The 20,892-nt window shown below is 42.8% G+C and overlaps 1 protein-coding gene and 1 long non-coding RNA gene across 3 annotated transcripts in view; one reads left to right on the forward strand and one right to left on the reverse strand.

The window, feature by feature from the left end:
• PDZD2 (PDZ domain containing 2) overlaps positions 1 to 20,892 on the forward strand; it is a 327,378-nt gene that overhangs the window by 214,896 nt on the left and 91,590 nt on the right. For both annotated transcript variants that reach the window (XM_040262279.1, XM_040262281.1), the window contains 2 exons: positions 8,081 to 8,579; positions 18,989 to 19,131. In XM_040262279.1, coding sequence (XP_040118213.1) covers positions 8,081 to 8,579; positions 18,989 to 19,131 — 642 coding nt within the window. The remainder of the gene's footprint in view (positions 1 to 8,080; positions 8,580 to 18,988; positions 19,132 to 20,892) is intronic.
• On the reverse strand, positions 2,330 to 20,824 carry LOC120879312. Its single transcript, XR_005724755.1, has 3 exons — positions 20,747 to 20,824; positions 12,984 to 12,988; positions 2,330 to 2,341 (listed from the first exon to the last, which is right to left on the reverse strand). It is a non-coding gene; the product is annotated as an uncharacterized LOC120879312 (long non-coding RNA).

Consider the following 20,892-nt stretch of genomic DNA (forward strand, 5'->3'; position numbering starts at 1 on the left):
CGGGCTCTAGGGCCCTTAGCTTCAGTCCTTGTGGTTCCTGGGCTCTATGGCACAGGCTCAGTAGTTGTGGCACACAGGCTTAGTTGCTCCAGATCTTCCCAGATATGGGATCGAACCCATGTCTACTGAATTGGCAGGCGGATTCTTTACCCCCAAGCCACTTGGGAAGCCCTCCCTCCCCATTCTGTACAAAAGTCTTTACAACAGTCTTGCAGAAACTGGTTATCTCCCCTACCTAGTCCCCCATTATTCTCCTTGCCCACTGCTCACTGTTCTCACATGCACCAGGCACATTTCCAGTTTACCCCTTTTACACTGGCTCTTCCCTCTGTCTGGAACGTTCTTCTCCCAGGCAGCTGCTCGGCCAACTCTTTCATCTTCTTTAAGTGTTTGCTCAGTGCATTTAAAATTTCAATCCACCTCGTTCAGCTCCTGGCATGCTCAGGCCTCTTTATCCTGTCCAATATGTTCTATTTTCCATAGCATGTCTTACCTTCTAACATACTACTCAATATTTATTTGGATAATTATTTAAATAGGTCTGTTGTTTGTTTTTGCCTCTGCTAAACTGTGAGCTCCACAAAGATGGACATCATTTTTTTCACTGCTATACCCCCCACCAAATGCCTAAACCAGTGCCTGGCATACAGTAGGTGTTCAATAACTGTTGGTTAAATGAGTGAATGAATGAATAGATTTGTAATGCGCAAGTAGTAATGCGCAAAAGTAGTGTGTGTCATGAGGGAAAAAGAAGTGAAAGGAGTTCCCATGTGTGCTGTCTGAGCTCATCAGTTCCCTCATGAGGTGAAATTGACTCATTCGCGTACAGCAAAGTCTGACTTCACCTGCATGCTCTCCCCGCCCCGCCCCCGCCAGGGAAAATGTGACCAACATCATCAGGATGAGTTAGCAAAGCTGTGTGGCTGGAGTTCTAATTTGATTTTGTATAGACTGCACGTTGATCTCATATAGTCATAAGAAACTCTGACTCACTCATAGTAATTGAATAAAGAAATGCAGTCATTTGCAAATAGAAGCCTGGAGGGTCTGTTTTGTGGGGCAGTTTCTCTGCAGTATGTTTTATAAGGTCAGTTCTTATTGTTGATCACATGTTTTCTACTTAGCTTCTGAATTCCTGGTTCCCAAAAGTGTATGAATGCTTTTAAAATTGCTTTTATTGATTCCTGCAGAAAATGAGGTATAAGAAAACCTTGGAGGAAAGCTGAAACTTCATGTAAACTTACTACAACATGAATGCAAGACCATGCTTCTAGGTCTTTCCTGTGAAAGCTGTATTGGAGTAGAAAGTATGGAGTGTGTCCTGGTGTAGAGACACTCTGCTGTAACACTGGTGAATTTAAATCAATCTTGTTAGTTTGAGATGTGAATTTTCAAAATAAATATGAGAAATCAATGATACCTTCTTGCATGGGAATTGAAAAAAAATTTTTTTCAGGGATCATATGATTTAGCTGCTTTTTAATTGAGTATTCAAGGTTTTTTTTTTTATGTGGACCATTTTTAAAGTCCTTATTGAATTTGTTACAATATTGCTTCTGTTTTATGTTTTGGCATTTTGGTTGCGAGGCATATGGAATCTTAGTTCCCTAACCAGGGATCGAACCCGTACCCCTCCTCGTTGCAAAGCAAAGTCTTAACCACTAGACCGAGGAGGAAATCCCTGATACACTGACTTTAATCAGTATTTGTGAACTCGGAGGCTCAAACACCCACTTTCTTTATAACTCCGCTTAGTATAATACCACCTCTGTTTGATTCTATCTGAAAGATTTATTTTCAACATTGTTTTTATGTAAGATGCGTATTGATTTTTATTTCTTAGTCACTGGTGTGACAACTCATATCACTGAGCTCCTTGGATAAGATTGGGGAACAAGATCAATTATGAACTGAGTTGACATATTCTTCTGCTACATGTCAAGAATTATGATTTTATCTGACCAGTAAGCTAAACCAGTTAGCCTGCCACAGTTTCCTGGGTGCTGCCAGCAGAAGATAGAAGAGTCCTGGATCAGGAATGAAAGACAGTTTATCGTTCATAGAAAGAGCGGTAGCCAGAGGATCAGCATACTTGCCCCTCTTCCTCACATCCCGGTTCCCCTAGAGCACCGTGGACCTCTGTCCTCATAGGTAGATGCTATGGCTTAAATTTCACTCCCCTGCTGTGGTGGTTACAGGTTTGGCAGCTGATAATTTGGTTTGGGTTTGAATGACTAATATTGTATCATAGGTCAGAGAAAAAGATTATTGTCAAGTATCTGTTCTGCTTCTTTCACGTTCAACCTGTGTTTGCCAATCCAAATTTTATGATTAAAAAAAACTTACAAACAAGGACTTCTCTGGTGGTCCAGTGGTTAAGACACTGCAATTCCAAATCAGGGGGCACAGGTTTGATCCCTGGTCGGGGAACCAGGATCCCACATGCTGTGCAGAGAGGCATAAATAAATTAAAATGTAATTAATAATTTAAATTAATAATAGTAAACACACATTTTATCATGAAGAAAACGTGTTCATTTATGCATATTCTTCAGATAAGAGAGAGAAGGGGAGAGTCACTGAAGCCAGGCATTTGTGCTGAAGAGAGAAGGTGAGAATGAGTAAAACTTGGCTTCCCCAGTTAGCTCCGCCACCCAGCAGTTGGAATACAGTGTTCTGGTTACTTTTACGCTAAGCCCAGACCCTGTTCTATTTTCAACTCTGTTTTGGTGCCCAATTCCATCTTCCTCCATCTGCTCAGAGCTCCCTTTCCCCTCCGTGAACTAGCAAGGAAGCACGTTGAGTTCTTTCCAGAAAGGGCCTTGGGAGTGCATCAGAGGGATCCATATCTTTTCTCAGCATGATATTCAGACCCCAAATTCTGCCTTCAGGGTCCCCCAAAGAAAGTTCAGCTCTTTCTAGGAAGGGCTGTGGAATCTGGGGAAAGCGTGCCCCAAATTCAAGGTAGCTGGAGGGCTACATCCGAGAAAGAATGCCCATGGGGACCCTGGTTCCTAACTGACTCCAGGAAGTGATGTTTCTCATCTTCCCTTCCCCTCTTGGAGAGCTGTCCAAACTTGCCTCCCTCTGCTTCCTAGCCAAGACTTCACTGGGAAATCAATCTCTGTATTTAACACTTCCTCTTAGCCCATTGTTCTCTGGGAACCTGCAGATTTATAACCTCAGACAGCCCTTTGGAATAATTAGGCTTAGCAGGTTTTCAAAGGACCACAGCCAGCTTTCCAGCCTCCTGTTACTCCTTAGGTGAGAGGTTAAGAGGTTGGTCCTGTGTGTTAGACAGGGTGGATCTTTGCAGCTATTTTCACTGTAGAAATCTCAGACCCTAATAACTTGTCTATAAACATCTCCTTGTAGTCAGTGTTTAGTCTCCTGCTTTCTGTACTGGAGACCCGACATACTCAGATGAAGCAAGAATATGTGGTTTGGTGAAAAGTTCCAGAATCCTTTTATGTGTTCTTTGAGTTATACAGACCATTGTAGTATAGGCCAGGGCCCTGCGATGAAGATCCAAGTTCCTCTGAGTTCCACGCACATGTGCACCCTCAGTTCAGCCTGGCGTCAGACTTCTATAGTCTTACACTATGTACCAGACATCAGTGATCAGTGGCTGGAGGCCCAAGATGATTTCCAGGGGCACCTGGAGATCGTAGATTCCAAGAGCTTTGGCAAAACAGTCTCAAATATCAAAACTGTACAGCTTCCTCTGGCCTTCTTTTGATAGAATCAGGGCATGAGTTAATGATGGGTGTCTTTGGCCTTCCAACGTTTCACCTGTCTTTGCCCCTCTTATCTCCTGCCCCGTATCCATCTTGATCTTCAAACTCCAGGAAGCTTTATCCCTTTAGCTCCTCCAAGCATCTAGTCTCACCTGCCAACCGCTTCTCAGGCTCCCACTCCCGCAGAGCCCAGACTTTAAAATTAAGACAGCATTAAGAAACAAAGGAGGTACTCAAAGTTTCATTTGGATAAAGCACTTTTTGAGAGGAAGGGATCTAGTCAGACAAGTTCTAGGCTAGAACTCAGTCCCTCATTTCTGGCCTTTTCTCTTTGTCTTAAGGCCAGCCTGGGATGGTCAAAAGAAAATAAATTTAAAGTGAACTGAATGAATAATTTTACATACCAGAGGACAGATTTTTGGAATAAGTCAAAAAATAATCATATGGTATAGAGAAGCTACCATATGGTAGAAGACTAATTTTACCTGTTGTTAATGACGAGGAGACCTTCTATTTTTCTAAGTCATGTGATTGTATTTTGTGTCTGGTTTCTCTAAGGTTGACTTTGAAGTTTACAGATTCTAATGGTGGGTAAAAATTCTGCGGAACAGAAAGGGGATTTGGAAGTATGAATTAGCCAGGCAGGTGCGGGAAATGTTAGGCAAGTCATTTGAATATTTGGTGGAGAGGGGATGAGGTGGCATTACCTTTAAGGTGATTCAGAGAATTGTAAGAAAATTGCCCACTGCCTAAGAGTCTCTTTTTCACTAACTTGCTACAGTGTCCATAATTCATGCATTACAGTTTGCCTTCAGGATGACCTTAGAAAATGCAGTGTTCAGGAAGGAATAAAGTAACCTGTCATATAGTTCCCTGAAGGTGTCAGGGTCTTATTTATTGTTAGGAAGCCAGGAAAGGACTGGGAGATGGTGCCAAACTAAGGATAAACTCCTCTTGGCTTTGAAATTCTGCTGAATGTGGATCCTGCACAAGGAATAAAGTAGTATCAGCCTTGGAAAAGTCTAAGGTTCCTGGAGTGCCTGTGAGAGCAGGGACAGGAAAGATATTCAAAATCTTATACTCTGAATCAGTGGACCAGCCTTCTTGGTACTGAGTAGAAGGTCTCTGTGGATAATCCATCAAGTTGTTCAGAGTTGTCATACAAAAAGTAGAGTCTCAAAAGCAATTTGATAGAAATTGCCTCTCCCAGTGAAATCTTTTTCACGTTGATGGTAAGTGTCCTGGAGGCCTAGGACTTGGATATAAAGGGACTGTTTTCTGTTTTTCTAGGTTTTTGTTTTATACTTGACACTGGGCTAGCTTCCTCTCCTACTCCTGGAACTCTTCCCAGGAAACCAGCAATCACAGTTAGAGCATGAAAGCAACTTAGTGATGATCCATTTTTCACTTTGCAGATGAGGAAGCTGAAGCCCAGGGATGGTACTGATTTAAGAAGCAGAACTGCACAGAGGCTGTGCATGGTTGGGAAGCAGACAGACCTGGGTCTACCAGTTGGCAGTTGTGCGAACTTGGGCAAGTTAGTTAATACTTTTGAGCCTTGATTTCTTCTTCTGAGAGTTCTTAAGGAGTGTTCACTCAAAGCAAAAATTCAAAACTTGGCCGATATTATATTTGCTATTAGTTTTTTAAAAAAATTGAGATGTAATTCACACGACATAAAATTCACCATTTTAAAATATACAATTTAGTGGTTATATTCACCATATTGTGCAGTTATCACCACTGTCTAATTCTAGAACATTTTCATCACCTCCCTACAAAAAACCTGTACCTATTAGTGGTCAGTCTCAATTCTCCTTTCTTTCCTAATCCTCAGCTCCTGGGAACCACCGATCTGCTTTCTATCTCAATGGATCTCCCTATTCTGGACATGTCCAATAATGGAATGATACATATCCCTTTGTGACCTGGCATCTTTCAGTTAGCATAATGCTTCAAGCTTCCCCTATGTTGTAGCATGAACTTCATTCCTTTTTATTTCTGAATAGTATTCCACTGTACAGAGGTATCATGTTTTGTCTCTCCATTCATCTGTCAATGAAAATTTGGTGTAATTAGCATTGTTTTACATGGTTGGGCCAAAGCTATAATGAAAACTTGGTTGTCTAACTCTCAACCTGGTCCTGTTTTTACTACCCCATCGGGTTTTTCATAATATCTGAACATATATATTGGATTAATAGTAGTAGTTTGCTCAAAGGAAACCCTTATAGCCTGCTAATTACTCTTATGATTTTATACCTTTCAGAGATTTTATCCAGTATGAAAAAAAGTACACAATTCAAAAAATGAAATCTAAATATTGTAGAAAAATGGTGCTGGAACCAGGGTTCATTTTCTAGACCCTAGAAAGGTCTAGAAATGTGTTTCATCTAGAAATGCCTAGAAATACCTTTCATCTCACTGTTTCATGGAACAACTTGGGGTCTGTATAGGATCTTATATCTACCTGATTTTTAGGTGTAAGTTCATTGCCATGGTTTACAGCCCAGAATCAAAGAAAGTGTTTTACTAGCTTTGGCTGATATTTGAGGACTCTTCTCTCTTGTTCATTTTACTTCAAGGCAAAAATTCAGAATTGTTCTCGTCTTTGGTTAGACAGTCACTGTCATTGCAATACCCTGACCTTTATGTACGGGCAATATATGCCTTTGGCTCAGAACTTAACTACATTTCAAACATGGCTGGTCATCTCTCCTTATGACCTGGTCCTTTTCTCACACACTGACTGCCCCAGCTTTCAGGTCTGGTATTTAGACACGGAGGGGGAGAGGCTGGTTTGGTATACTGGAAAATTTCTCTGTTTTCTACTAATTGAAAATGTAGGCACCATAGCCCCAGGCATTCTCTTTGTGGGGCATGAAGAAGGGAAGCGGGTCTGACTCGTTAAGGATTTAGTTGTTGACATTCTTTGCTTGGGAGCCAGTGATGTGTAGAATGTGGCAAGATTCCAGTGGTTGAAGGCATTTCCCTGGGTTCATCTAGGGTTTGTGCTGCCTTATCTTTGGTGGCATGAGAGGGGGATCCAGCCCAACCTGGCTTCCTGACTTTGAGCAAGTGTTTTCTTTAGTGAAACTTTAATGATCTGGTCCTGGATGCTGCTAAGTACTCATCTCACTTGATGTTTTACTGTTATTCTCTAACATCTGGAAGAGTCATCGTATATCAGGCTTCACATGCATTAGCTCATATGATTTCCTGCTCCTAAATGTTTGACGGTCCTCAGATACATGTGAAAACCATTGAGCCTGGCCCTTGTCTTCCTCAAGCTTAACACCCCTCCTTCCTCCCACCATTCCTGGTTGCCATGGTTTCCAGCAGCCATGTCCATCCTGGTTGCCCTGTGTCTGCATGTTTTCCACTTTGTTAGTATCCCTCTTCATGTGATGCCCAGACTGGAAGTGAGACTTCACATGTTCTATGAACAGCCAAACTGGAACCACTACCAAGAAATGAACCTGGTCCTCATTTCATGCCACACACATTGGCTGGTGCTTCTCTGCTGGCTGCATCTTAATACAGCCCCTCCACCCTGCCCAACTCAGGATCTTTTTTTCACCTTAACTCATGTGAGGCAGAGTTCCTCTTGTGCTGGGTTTGGTGTTTTTTTTTTTGGCCTCAGTTTGACTCTCCAATCTGTGGCTTTTTTTATTTTATTGGAATACAGTTGATTTACAATATTGTGTTGATTTCTGCTATACATCAAAGTGACTCAGTTATTATATATATATTCTTTTTCATACTCTTTTCCATTATGGCTTATCATAGGATATTCACTATCATTCCCTATTCTATACGGTAGGACCTTGTTGCTTTTATGTTCTGTATATAATGGTTTGTATCATGCAGTTGATTTTTTGATCCCAAGGGCAGAACTATACATTCCCCCCAGTCTGATTTTTACATTTCCCTTGACACTGGCAGTGTTGTCCCATCAGAACAATATGAATGGGAGGTGGACATCATTCTGATTCAACAAGTTGTTGAGCAAAATGAAGAATAATTTTATAAAAAAAAAACACAGTACATTAGGATTGGCCCTGTTAATAGAAAAATCCTTCTCTGAGTATCTTCATAGGGGACTTTCATGAATCATATTCAGTTCATGATGGTTTTTTGGTTTCTTTGGGGGTTATTTCTAGCATCAGCAATTCAATAGATTGAATGGAGTGTAGAGCCTGTTTAAGAAGCTTAGTGTCTCGATCACTCTGCCAGGCTTTTAGTCACATGGGTTCCGTGTGGGCCATGGATGCGTGGATCCACGGCATTCTTCGCGGAGGATGTTTGGAGGGTTTTAACCGGCCCCTCTCTTTCCCTTGCAGTTACCTGGCTGAGCAGTGCTGGAATGGCGGCTTCATCTACCTGATCATGCTACGCCGCTTCAAGCACCAAGTCCATTCTTATAACGGCAACAGTAGTAACAGCTCCGAACCAGGAGAGACACCTACCTTGGAGCTGGGGGACCGAACAGTGAAAAAGGGGAAAAGAGCAAGAAAGTTTGGGGTCATTGCCAGGCCTTCTACCCACAAAGCCGCTGAAGAATCCAAGAGCAGTACTGGCTGTGAGTTGGACCACGACCCTGTGTCTGAGCTGGACAATGGCCTAGACCCTGAACTGGGAAACGGTCATGCTTTTGAGCTAGAAAATGGCCCGGATTTGCTCAAGGAGGTGGCTGGATCCCATCTAGATAGGTCGGAATTGGACAGAGGAACCGAGCCTAGAATTCCAAAGACAGATGCCCCTCTGCCCACAAGCAATGACAAACGCCGCTTCTCAAAATCTGGGAAGACGGACTTCCAATCCAGCGACTGCCTGGCACGGGTAAGGTTTACTTTGATGGTGGAAGCTGAATTTTCCATGAAATATTGTTTGCAGTTGTGTTTACGCTTTAGAAAATACACCTGAGATGACCTTGCATTTGGATACCAAAAGATATATTAAGATAAATGATCAGAGGACATGATAATAACAACAAAAAAATCCAAGTTATTTTATCCCACTTAAATAAAGAGCTAGTCAAGTGATCCTAAGTGGAAAATTCAAGCCTTCTGTGGTATAATTTGAGTCATATGAGGCCCAGATAAAGTACTTGAACTTCATCATTATTTATCACTGTTGTCACCGGTGGAATTGCCACTGCAGGGCCAAGAATTCCTGGTGGCTGCTGATAGCATAAATATCCAAGCCTCAGTATTACACAGGAAGGGTGTCCAACCTGCAGGGAAGCGTCTGCTTTTATTTTTAACACATCAAAACAAGTGACATTTTCAGGGGATTGTGTTACTATATTGCTAAATTCCAGTGAAGTCTGGAAACTTCATAGAAATCTCTGAAACTGTGGTATCCAGCTGTGATGGTCGGAGCTGGTCTTACCTAAAAGCAAAGCAGGTGTGGTCTATTCTGAATGGTAGTAGACACACTTCTAGCCTCAAATGGTCTCCCCCGTTATAACCAATACCCTCTTGCTAAGTTACCTTCTGTAGGGTCAGCGTGCTCATTCCAAGAACCCTCTCGGCCAGGTGTGCCTCTTGGTTCCTAAACAAAGCAGTAACTAGTGAGATGGTTCCTGATTGGTTTCTTTTCTGACTCAGGAGATGCCCTCTAAGGATGAAAGAGGAAGTTAGAAAGATGGAGAATGGGCACAGAGGAAGTTATCAAGTTCAGCTTTGCAGTCTGGAAAATGGTGCCGTAGGAGGGAATGTAATTTCTAGTAAGGCTAGCTCATGAATATTTCTGCAGCTGTAGCCTGCCTGCATAATGAGTTGAGAAGAATCAAAATAACACCTGTCTTAAGGGACTAACCGTGTTCCTTCATTTGGAGATCTGGGTGACCTTCATAAAACCTTACACAGAGAAGGTGTATTTGTAGATGAAATGTACAAACCAGAAGAAAAAAAATGTTTCTAATAATGATTTTCTACCAATTTTATGCCCCTCTTCCCCAGAAGGATTAAAAACAATAAAAAGATTATAATATACACCTCTCTCCCAAATTAAGGGCAATAGAAATGTTATAGTATGTTCCTTATCAATGAATACTATATCTTGATATGATTTTTTTCTTCTGATGATCAGATTGTGAATATGCAGAAAGCCTAAAGTGAAAAAAACAAGTTGGGCAATATTGGTTCAGTTTGAAGGTTTAAGGTACCAAAAGTTTAGGGTGGAATCTCATATACAGTCCAAAGAAGTCCTTTGGCCTAGGACAAAATGGGGATAATGGAATGATTTTCAAAGAAAAAAGTACCACACCAAACTTTTAAGAGAGTACCATCCTTTGCTCATCCTAATTAAAAGCGGTAACCTAGAATTGGATTTCTGGATTAGACTCTCTTAAGACTGCACATACCAGAATTCCTTTGCCTGGTTTTTGCACTCAGCATCAAATGTTCCAGAAAATACAAATGAAAGGTGAAAAAAAGCAAATCTTCATCTATTGTCTTGGAACTTTTTTTTTTTTAAGCCCCATCTCTATATTAAAAGAAGAAACTTGCCATCTGGAATTCTCCATAACTGTTCTAAATCTGCAGACTGATTATTGACCTTGGGTTGTATGTTTGGTCTTGATTTCAAGTCAGAATTGGCCCCACACCTTCTCAGGCATGAATATTTCAGTACCTTTTGCAACCCCAGAAGTATCTTCATAAGATGCCTTTGCCTGGGATTGATCGTGTTGACAAGAAGTGGATCTTCACAGCTTCCCTCCTCATTTTGGTGGCACCCAAACTGGGACCAGTAGACCTTAACAGAAGACCACTTAGGTTCCTGGGATGGCTAGATGTGTATTTTTATTTCAGGATGAGCCCAAGGTCATGCTAAAATGGAATTTCCAGAAAAACAAAAATTAGCTATTTACCTCACCTTTGGGGGAAAATTCCACTCTATTTGAATAATGGGAGATTAGACATGTCGGCGTTGTTCCGTTTCTGCTTTATTAATGATTTAATATATCTACAGAGACTTAATAAATTATAGACAAGGCTCATGATCATTTAGACCATTTTTATTTGTCAGCTACTTCTTTTTCATAGACTGTTATTTCTTACAGGAAAATAAATCCTCAGACTTTGTTTTTACATTTCTATTCTCCCTTAATGGACCTATAGGAAATATTTCAACAAATATCTCCTTTTAAAGTATGGCTTGTTTCTATAAAATATTAACACAGAATGATATACATGAAAACAGATGAATTTTTAAAAATACAAAGGTTGGGCCCATCTTCGAAAGCCCAGGAATCTCTTAGGATATAGATAAGCAATTTTAGAAATGAATCCAGACTTCCTTACTCTCTTGTCTAGTAAAGCTCATTACTCACCCAAGGTGACATGTACACAGTATGTATTTTTGTAATGCTGCATGGTAAAAATGAATGCAACCAAACTTAGTCACATAACAATGAAAAAAGTTCTACCATTTGTCAGTCAGGAGAGCTTATTCACAGCTGGCATGTGTGTCTATGCATCCGTTTGCAGTCTTAGCCTGGTACCCAAAAATCCACCCTGTGCCGTGCCAGACCTCTTTCCTGTAAGTGGTTCAGCAGAGACCTCAAAAAGGCTGCCAGAGCTCCAAATCTGCAGGAAAGTGTGTGAAACTCAGGAGGAGAGTCAACACGGAGGACATCTCCTGGGTGGTCCCTGATGTTTGCATCTGGCAGAGGCAGCGGGAAAATGGTCCTCTTCTAGAAAGACCCCACCGTCATGGGGTGAACATACATACTCCACATGGTAATGTCTCCAAGTTCACATCTGCCTCACCTCTCTTTGGAGCCCTCAGCTTTTTAACAGCCATCCTCAGGATGTCTCCATCTCTGATATTTCACATCATGCCAGAAGCTGGATGAATGGCTTTCCCGCACCACCAAGCCCATTCTGACATTTCAGGTCTTACCATCCACAGAGCTGCCTGAGCCAGAAACCTGAGATTCAGCTAGTGACCACTTGCCCTGGATTGTGCAGAACTTTCCTGGTTTTTCAGTGGCAATTCCATATTCTGGGAAACACTGTCACTCAGCCAGATTGGGACAGTTGGCATTGTGGAGTTAGCTGGAATGCTGCCTTCTCTTGAAGAAGAAAATGGAAACCCACTCCAGTTTCTTGCCTGGGAAATCCCATAGACAGAGGAGCCTGGTGGGCCATCGTCCATAGGGTCACAAAGAGTTGGACACGACTTAGCAACAACTGCCCTCTGCCTTACAGCAAGTCCAGTCAGTCCCTGAATCCGGGCTGCTCCTGCTCCCTTGGGGATGTCCGAGCTCTCCACTGCTGTGTGCCCCATCCTGCAGCTTTGCTTCAGGGCCAGGCTGCTGTCATTCCTCACCTGTGGTCACAGTAGTCTACACTGCTCCCGCTTTCATCCCATCGGCAACTGTCCCGTTGCAGTCAGAGGGACTTTTCTAAAGAGCACATCTTACCATGCACACTGCAGCTGAAACCATTTGGTGGTCCACTTGCCTTTGGGGTAATCCCCAAACACCTCAGCTTGACATAGCACATAAGGAAGGCCCTTCATCACCTGATTCTCACTTCTCTCTTTCTCCCTGATTTGGGCTGAATTCGTGTTTTCGGAATGCCATGCTCGCTCTTGCCTCTGAGCCTTTGCCATCTCTGCCCCAGGTCAGCGCGTTGCACCTGTAGGTGCTTCGTAGACACTTACAATGAAGGCACAGGAGAGCCCCAGGCCTTGATGGGGACACCAAGTTCCAGCCCTGGTTCTTCCATCCCCAGCTCTGTGGCCTTCAGGCTGCCATGTCCTTTCTCTGAGCTTGTTTTCTTACCTCCAAGCTGAGCTTTTTGGTCTGTTGACGGCAGAATTTCAACTCTGACATTATGATCACATGTTTCTTCATTTCTTACTGATCATTCTAAGTAAGAAGGGATAAGCAAACAATCTCAAAAATAAGTTTTCAGTTGAAGCCAGAGCATTTACTGCAGTGAAATTCTGGATGGATGATGTGTCTTCTCACATTTGGGGCAAAGATGCTGTTGTAACATTTTATTTGGGGTTCCAGCAGATGAGGTCATTTAAATGCTGCTGTGGCAACTCCCTTTAATATACTACCCCTGTTTTTGGTAAATAAATCCCTCTGTTTGTCTTCGTGGAGAGACGCATGTGTGAGCTCACACAGTAATTGGTGGTTTATAGGAAAGGGTAGCACTCCAACATTAATATAGACGTCCATAGCATCCAATTTTGCGTGGTTTGGCTTTTTCTCAACAGACTGACAAAGTCTCACTGCCCTTTCAGCCAACGTAGAAGGAAGCAAAAGCCCAAGCCATCTGTCTAGACAGGGTCTGCTTCAGAACTCCGTCATCTCTACAACTGGGTCTGTGTTCACACTCTGAACATTGGCAAATGTGCAGCTCTCCCATCTTGGCGAACTTCTTAATGTCAGTCTCGATAACTTTGAAGACCCCTAAGATTATGGTAAACATTCTCTGTTTGTTCATTCAGTGACATTTATGCAGTATTGTGATGTGCTAGGCACTTTTCTAGCTGCTGGAAAATCCATTGGTAAATGAGAGGCAAGGTTCCTATCTTGTGGCATTTATCACATATAAGGGGCCACCAGCAATAAATAGATAAACAAAACCAGAGTGTTAGATGCTGACCACAAGTACAATAAATGAAATAAAACAGAGTCAAGTAAAAGATGTCCCAGCAGTGACATGGGCGGAGAGCCAATTGATATTGGGTGTCAGCGAAGACTTTATTAAAGAGGCCATGTTTCAGCTGAAGACTGAGTGTCAGGAGGAGAGCAGCCCTGCAGAATCTGGGGGCAGAATGTTTCTGGTGAGAAACTAACATCCGAAGGTGCCATAAGACAGGAATGATAGAATATTCTGGTAGCAGAGACCGCAGCATAGTGAGTGACAGAGCACTAGGAGGTGATGTGAAAGAGACGAGATTACAAAAGTTCATGTTTACCATTGCAAAGAGTGTGGGCCTTATTCTGTATCTAGTGGGGAGCTGTCAGAGGGTTTAAGTTAAATGCATCATGATGTTTTTCTTTAAAGTTTATCCTAAATGTGTAATGGAGAATAGTGGCTTGTGAGAGGTAAAACTTAAAAATGGAGACCAGATCAGAGACTATGATAACCCAAGCTAAAAACGCTGGTGACTGATGAGGGTGGTGGCAGAGAAGAGGAACAGAGGTGAGATGGATGTGGATCTGTTTTGCAAATAGAGCCTTCGGATCTCACTTATGGTTTAAGTATAGGGAATAGAAGGATGAATCAAAGACAGTCCTTGGGTTTTTGGTTTGCATATCCTCTGAAGCTTGAATCGATGATATTGCTGTTCCCGTTGAGATGACAAAGCCAGGAAGAGGAGAGACTCTATTGCTGTGTGTAGAAGATACCTAAGTGGAATTGTCAGAAGACAGTTGGAAATACACTTGATATTATTGTATTTAAGCTGGCCTGTTGGGTTTTGGCTAGTTCCAGCTTTAGACTAATAAACTTTAGACACTGATTTTATTTTTAACTGAACACTGCTTTCATCTGTAGGCAGCTAGATTTAATGCGACAGTTGCACAATTAAGACTGATAGCATCTGCCGCTTCCTGCTTCTGACTTCCTTCGTGTTCCTCGGAACCCCTTCATTAGATGATCAAGAAATTCCATGGTGAGGAAACGTGCATCATTTTCTTTGAATTCTCCCCTTTTAGTTCCTACTGTCTGTTATGGCAGGGGAATCCTCTTATTGGATAAAAGTGAGAAAGGAGATCTGTTTCTCTCTGCCCTCTGAGGCTTCTTCAGATTTTTTTGATGTGGACCATTCTTTTTAAGTTTTTAATTAATTTATTGTAATCGCTTTACAATATTGTGTTGGCCTCCACCATAGAACAATGCAAATGAGCCACAAGTACACATATGTCCCCTCCCTCCTGAACCTCCTTCCCACGCCCCCGCCTTCCCAGCCCTCTTGGTTGCCACAGAGCACTAGGTTGAGCTCTCTGTGCCCATGCAGTAGCTTCCCACTGGCTAGCTAGTTTACACATGATAGTACGTATGTGTCTACTCTCTCTACTCGTCCTACCCACCCCCTCCTCCATATGGCCAAAGTCTGTTTTTATGTCTGCATCTCTATTCCTGCCCTGCAAATAGGTTCATCAGTACCATTTTTCTAGATTCCCTATATATGCATTAATATATGAAATTTGTTTTTCTCTTTCTGACTTTCTTCACTCTATAACAGGCTCTAGGTTCATTCACCTCTCTAGAGCTGACGCAAATGTGTTCCTTTTTATGACTGAGTAATACTCCATTGTATATATATACCACAACTTCTTTTTCCATTTGTCTGCCAGTGGACATGTGAGTTGCTTCTATGTCCTAGCTGTTGTAAATAGTGCTGCTGTTAACATTGGGGTACATGTGTCTTTTTCATTTATGGTTTTCTCAGAGTATATGCCCAGTAGCAGGATTACTGGCTCATATGGTAGTTTTATTAATCCTAGTTTTTTTAAGGAATCTCCATACTGTTCTCCACAGTGGCTGTATCAATTTGCATTCCCACCAACAGTGCAAGAAGATTCCCTTTTTCTCCACACCCTCTCCAACACTTACTGTTTATAGATTTTTTGATGATGGCCGTTCTAACTGGTGTGAATTGCTAACTCATAGTTTTGATTTGCATTTCTCTAATAATGAGTGATGTTGAGTATCTTTTCTCGTTTTTGTTGGCCATCTGTATGTCTCTTTGGAGAAAAGTCCGTTTAGGTCTTCCTCCCACTTTTTGATTGGGTTGTTTGTTTTTCTAGTATTGAGCTACCTGAGCTGCTTATGTGTTTTGGAGATTAAGCCTTTGTCGATTGTTTCATTTGCAATTATTTTCCCCCATTCAAGGGACTGTCTTTTCATCTTGTTTATAGTTTCCTTTGCTGTGCAAAAGCTTTTCAGTTTAATTAGGTCCCACTTGTTTATTTTTGCTTTTATTTCCATTGCTTCAAGAGGTGGGTCATAGAGAATCTTGCTGTGATTTATGTCAAGGAGTGTACTGCCTATGTTTTCCTCTAAGAGTTTTCTGGCCTTACATTTATGTCTTTAATCCATCTGAGTTCATTTGTGTGTATGGTGTTAGGAGGTGTTCTATTTTCATTCTTTTATATGTAGCTGTTCAGTTTTCCCAGCACCACTTATTGAAGCAGCTATCTTTTCTCCACTGTATATTCCTGCCTCCTGTGGCCGTGGACCATTCTTAAAATCTTTATTGAATCTGTTACAATATTGCTTCAGTTTTATGCTTTGGTTTTTTGGCCAAGAGGCTTCTTGGATCTTAGCTCCCTGACCAGGAATCAAACCCACGTCTCCCTCATTGGAAGATGAAACCATAACCACTGGACATCCAGGGAAGTCCCCCTCTGAAGCCATTTACATTAGATATGTGGGTTTGTTTTTAACTAGTTGTGTGCATCTTGGGCCAGGGGTGTGGAGCGGGTTTGTGGGTGTTCTCCATGAATACTGTCTTTAACTCCTCTGTCAGGGTAAACATTTAGGCCATCCTTGCCCCCTGGTCATAGTTCTGCATGTTTCTTGTCACAAGTCCTATTTCTAAAAGCATTTAAGAATTAGAACTGTATCTAGTTTTGCCATGTCCTCTGTGAACCATACCTAACATTTCTGTTTAGCCAAAGGAGGGTAGGATGGGAGAAAATGATGGTGTAATTAGTCATAGGGATGGATAGGTTTCTACTAATTTGGGCTAAAACTAAAGGGATTTTCTTGCATCTGGGCTCTAATAATGGTCCCTGTTGTTCTTGAGAAAGAGTTCTACAGCTTTTCTGTACTGGGGGAGAGAGGAACACTGCCCCCCCATCTTCAGGACACCAGGAGCCATGGGATATCTTCCAAGGGGAAAACAAAGTCAGGCCACCATCTGTGCTTATTTCCTACCTGCTCTGGGAGGCCCAGGGAGGCAGCCACAGCACTGGCCTGTGCGTAAATGCAGGATGCTCAGCTCGCCAAGACAACAGCTAATCAGCACACCCCTGCCTGTGTTCTCTTTGGTTCTCCACCTGGCATACAGTCTCATGTACTGGAGGTATTGAAAGTTGCTGTCTCGTGGTAATTCTCAAGGATGGCTTCTTGGAAGGAGTGAAGCTATAAGAGACTCTGAAGGCAGGAAGGCTGTTCCTGAATGGGAAGGAAAGGTGTTCCAGAGGTCAGAGGCAACAAACCAAAACCCAGGGAGTCCAGAGTGAGACGATGGGATGATGTAGGGCTTGTTGACAAGTTCATGAACTACTGTGGTAAGCCAGTGACTTCTGAAGTTACATTTGGCCAGACAGGCTTCATGGGCCTGTGGTCAGTGGATGGAGGAGATAGCTGGCATCACCGCATGTTGCTGGAATTGTGGGGACCCCATGAGCAGCCCTGGGCTTGGAAAAGAATAGGACCCAACAAGTCTCTGTTTGCTAATAATTTTCCCTAGACATTCCTGTTGCTGCACATCAGTGACCATTCCACATCTGGGTTTTTTTTTTTTTTTTTTTACTGTTGCATAAAGCTTCATTTTAGTTTCTGACAGTATGCACTTCAGATTTTCTAAATGCCTCACATTTTTTCTCTTTTGCAAACAGCTTGAGTGGGCAGGTTGCCTATTTTGAGGGAGATGATGGGTTTGTATTGGGCCTTGGCAGTTCCATTGGACTTTCATGGTGAATGGAGAAAGCAGATGGTTTTTACTTTATAAATTGAGGAATGCATTGGGACCCCTACCTATATACCTAGAGCTAAAAAGGACTTTGGGATGAGCCTAAAGTCAGACTCCCAGATAAACCACTTTGGAAGCTTTTGCTTTCGTTTCTCTGAATAGCCGAGTGTCTGAGGGAACTCCAATGTTTTGCAGTGGATGTACGTTTGTGTCCGTGGAATGGAATACAGAGTCAAAAAGAGAATGAACCAAAGCAGTTCAGAGGACTTAGAGACCTTTTTTTGTTGTCTACTCATTCAGTCACGTCCAACACTTTTGTGACCCCATAGACTGTAGCCCGCCAGGCTCTTCTGTCCGTGGGATTCTCCAGGCAAGAATACTGGAGTGGGTTGCCATTTCCTTCTCCAGGGGATCTTCCTGACCCAGGGATCGAACCCGCATCTCCTGCAAGTCTCCTGCATGGCAGGCAGATTCTTTACCACTGAGCTACCAGGGAAGCCCTGTAGGACCTCTATTAGTTTTTTAAAATGATTGATTTTGGGAAATTCCTGGCAGTCCAGTGGTTAAGACTCCATGCATCCAATGCTGGGGGTGTGGGTTCAGTCCCTGGTTGGGGAACTAAGACCCCACACAGCCAAAAAATAAGTAAAATAAAAAGGATAGATTTTTATCATTGTAGCATTTTTTTTATGTTTTTAAAGAGCGTATTGACTAATGTGTGTAGAAGTTGATAACAAATTCACCAAGGAATTTCCTATTTTGATTTCTCTAAGATCTCATTCACATGTTGTCAGGAAGTTTAAGATTCAATTCAATATGATGTTTTTAACATTTATGCGTGTGTGAGTCACATATGGTTACCGATTAACATTTATTATGTATCTACTAGATGTCAGGAGCATTGCTGCCTGCTTCCTGTCTCATTTAATCCTAACACCAGACTTGGAAGTTTTAATAATCATCCCCACTTTAAAGGCAGGGAAACTGAGGTTTTGAGGCCTCAATTGATTTTCATAAATACTGTGATAGAGCGTGGCTCAAACTAGTTGATGTCTCCTGGCTCTGTCTTCCTTTCATCTCCCTTTATTAATTAGTAGGTGTCGTAAATAAACGGAACCCAGATACAGCCAGTGTTAACTCACATAGTGGTATCTGGGTTTCAGGCGGAAGAGCTTTACTTAACAGGATCCTGGTCAGGGAGTTCACACATCACCTTGGCCGTGCTGTCCAAAGTCATCTCCACTGGCCCCAGGTGACTCATTCAATTTAATTGAAATGAAACATTCAATGTCTCTGTTGCCAGCAGCCTCATTTCAGGCATTCAACAGCCACCTGTGGCTGGCGGCTCTCCTGTTAGATGATGCAGACACAGAACACTCCTGCCATCATAGAGCACTGGATCGGGCAGCGCTGACTGCTCGAGACTTTGGTCCAACCCGTAGTTTTCTCTCCGGTGGTCCTCTGCAGTGTCTGTCAACAACGATGGGACTCGGCCAGACCTCCAGCTGCCCCTCCTGTGACAATGGTGTGTGTCTGTCCAGATGCTTCACAGTGTACTCACTTTTTCTTCCAAGGAGGAAGTTGGCCGGATATGGAAGATGGAGCTGCTTAAAGAATCGGATGGGCTGGGAATTCAGGTTAGTGGAGGCCGAGGATCAAAGCGCTCACCTCACGCTATCGTTGTCACCCAAGTGAAGGAAGGCGGTGCCGCTCACAGGTGACTGGATAACTCTCCCCTTTCTCTGCTTCCTGGTCCTCCCCTCCCCTGCCCCTGGGTGCTGGGGTGGGGGGCGTAGTCAAAGGCCTGGTGATTACAGCTTACAAGGAAGGTGCTGGAGCACGGCAGGGAATCAGGCCCCAGCGGTTCTAATTAAATACCCCTCTGAGCACAGGAAGTGGCTAATGGGTGGGGCCGCTGCTCGAAGGAGGGCTTAGATTCCTTTCTAGTCCAGTTTGAGTGTCAAGTGGATGTTATCCTGAGTCTGGGGATGCTGGTGACACGTGGTTCCTTATCCAGAGCGCACCACGTGGTGGAACACCGCACCCTTCGCATCGTCACTGTGGCTGACGACTCGGAAAAGTGATGGGGTTCACACGTGACCACAGTTCACCTGCCACGTCATGGCTGTCAAGATCTGATACACGTGTAAACACGTGTGTCTTGGTCGTGCAGATGTGGAGGGAGAAAAATAAATGTGAGTTTTCTCCTTGTGACCTGAAAACCATTCACACTCCACAGCTACTTTTTTAACCTAAACAGTCATCTGAAGTAGGGATATGGGTGGTGCTTAGGCAGAGCACGTCAAAGAAGAAGTCCATATTGAGTCAGAGTCAGCTGTCCCCAGATGGAAGGTATGCTCCTGTATACATAGGGCATCTACTATTTGCAAGCACCATAGGGTGTTGGATGCCCATCTGTATAGAATAAGTGGGTAAAGGTGGAATTTCACTAATAAGGGAGGTGATTCCAGTCTGGAATTAGTATTCAGCCCAGGTACCCTGATGCTAAGAGGGAAATGGCAAACCAGAGCAGTAATGCCCTGCCCAAGACCTTGGGGGCTCTCAAAAACATATCTTATTAGGCAAAGTTGAAGGAGCTTGAAGTATTTGGTCTGAAGAATAGAATACCAAGGAGAGGACCAGTGCACAGATTATCAAGGTGTTCAATGCTCATTGGTCCCATAACCAGAAAGTATGATCCTGTTAGCCTGAGTAGAGAAGAGTTTAACTGCAGGTGTCACTTATCTGGGTGGCGGTAATTACTGAAGGTTTAAGACCTTAGGTAGTTCATATCCATACGAGCATCATCACACTTCCCAAAGGATAGATGCTTTAAAGAATTCTCATCAGATAGCCATAATCCCCACTACTCCTAAGTCTTTGGAAAGTTGGCAATTAGGAAATTCCTGTGCCCAGAGCTGAGCTTAAATAGAACTGTTCTTATATATTTTTCAAGTGAGGCATTTTTTAATGGGTCTCACCATTTTCTTACACCCCTAGCCTGTATGTGTGTATGTCTGGGTGTTTAGTTCACATGTGGGGCATTCTAGTTAATAACTGGAGCTGAGAAAGATGGGATCAAAGAGGAAAATAAGAGGAACAGAGACGTGGATGGCTTGATGGTGGTGTGGATAAGTAAACCCCAGGACACTGGCTCAGCCACTGTGTTCCGCCGTGTTCCTGAATGCCTCTCCTTCAAAGAGCTTGCCCTCATGCCTCCTTGAGGTTCTGGTGTGCTTATTCACCATGGTTTCCCTCTTTCTCTTCTCTTTCCATCCCAAGCATCTACTGGGATTCTTGGCATTTCTCTGCTTTAGGGATTTTTGAAGGACAGAAAGCAGAGATTGTCAGCAATCTCTCATGCCTTTCTTCTGTTAAAGCCTAAATTCATAGAAAAGATAACGATACATGCCCTAGAGGACAGAGAGAGAAAATGGTGAGGGAGAGGAGGAGAGGGAAGTTGGTTAATTCAATGAAA

Source organism: Oryx dammah, unplaced genomic scaffold, assembly GCF_014754425.2.
Source record: "Oryx dammah isolate SB20612 unplaced genomic scaffold, SCBI_Odam_1.1 HiC_scaffold_20, whole genome shotgun sequence".
NCBI classification, from domain to species: Eukaryota; Metazoa; Chordata; class Mammalia; order Artiodactyla; family Bovidae; genus Oryx; species Oryx dammah.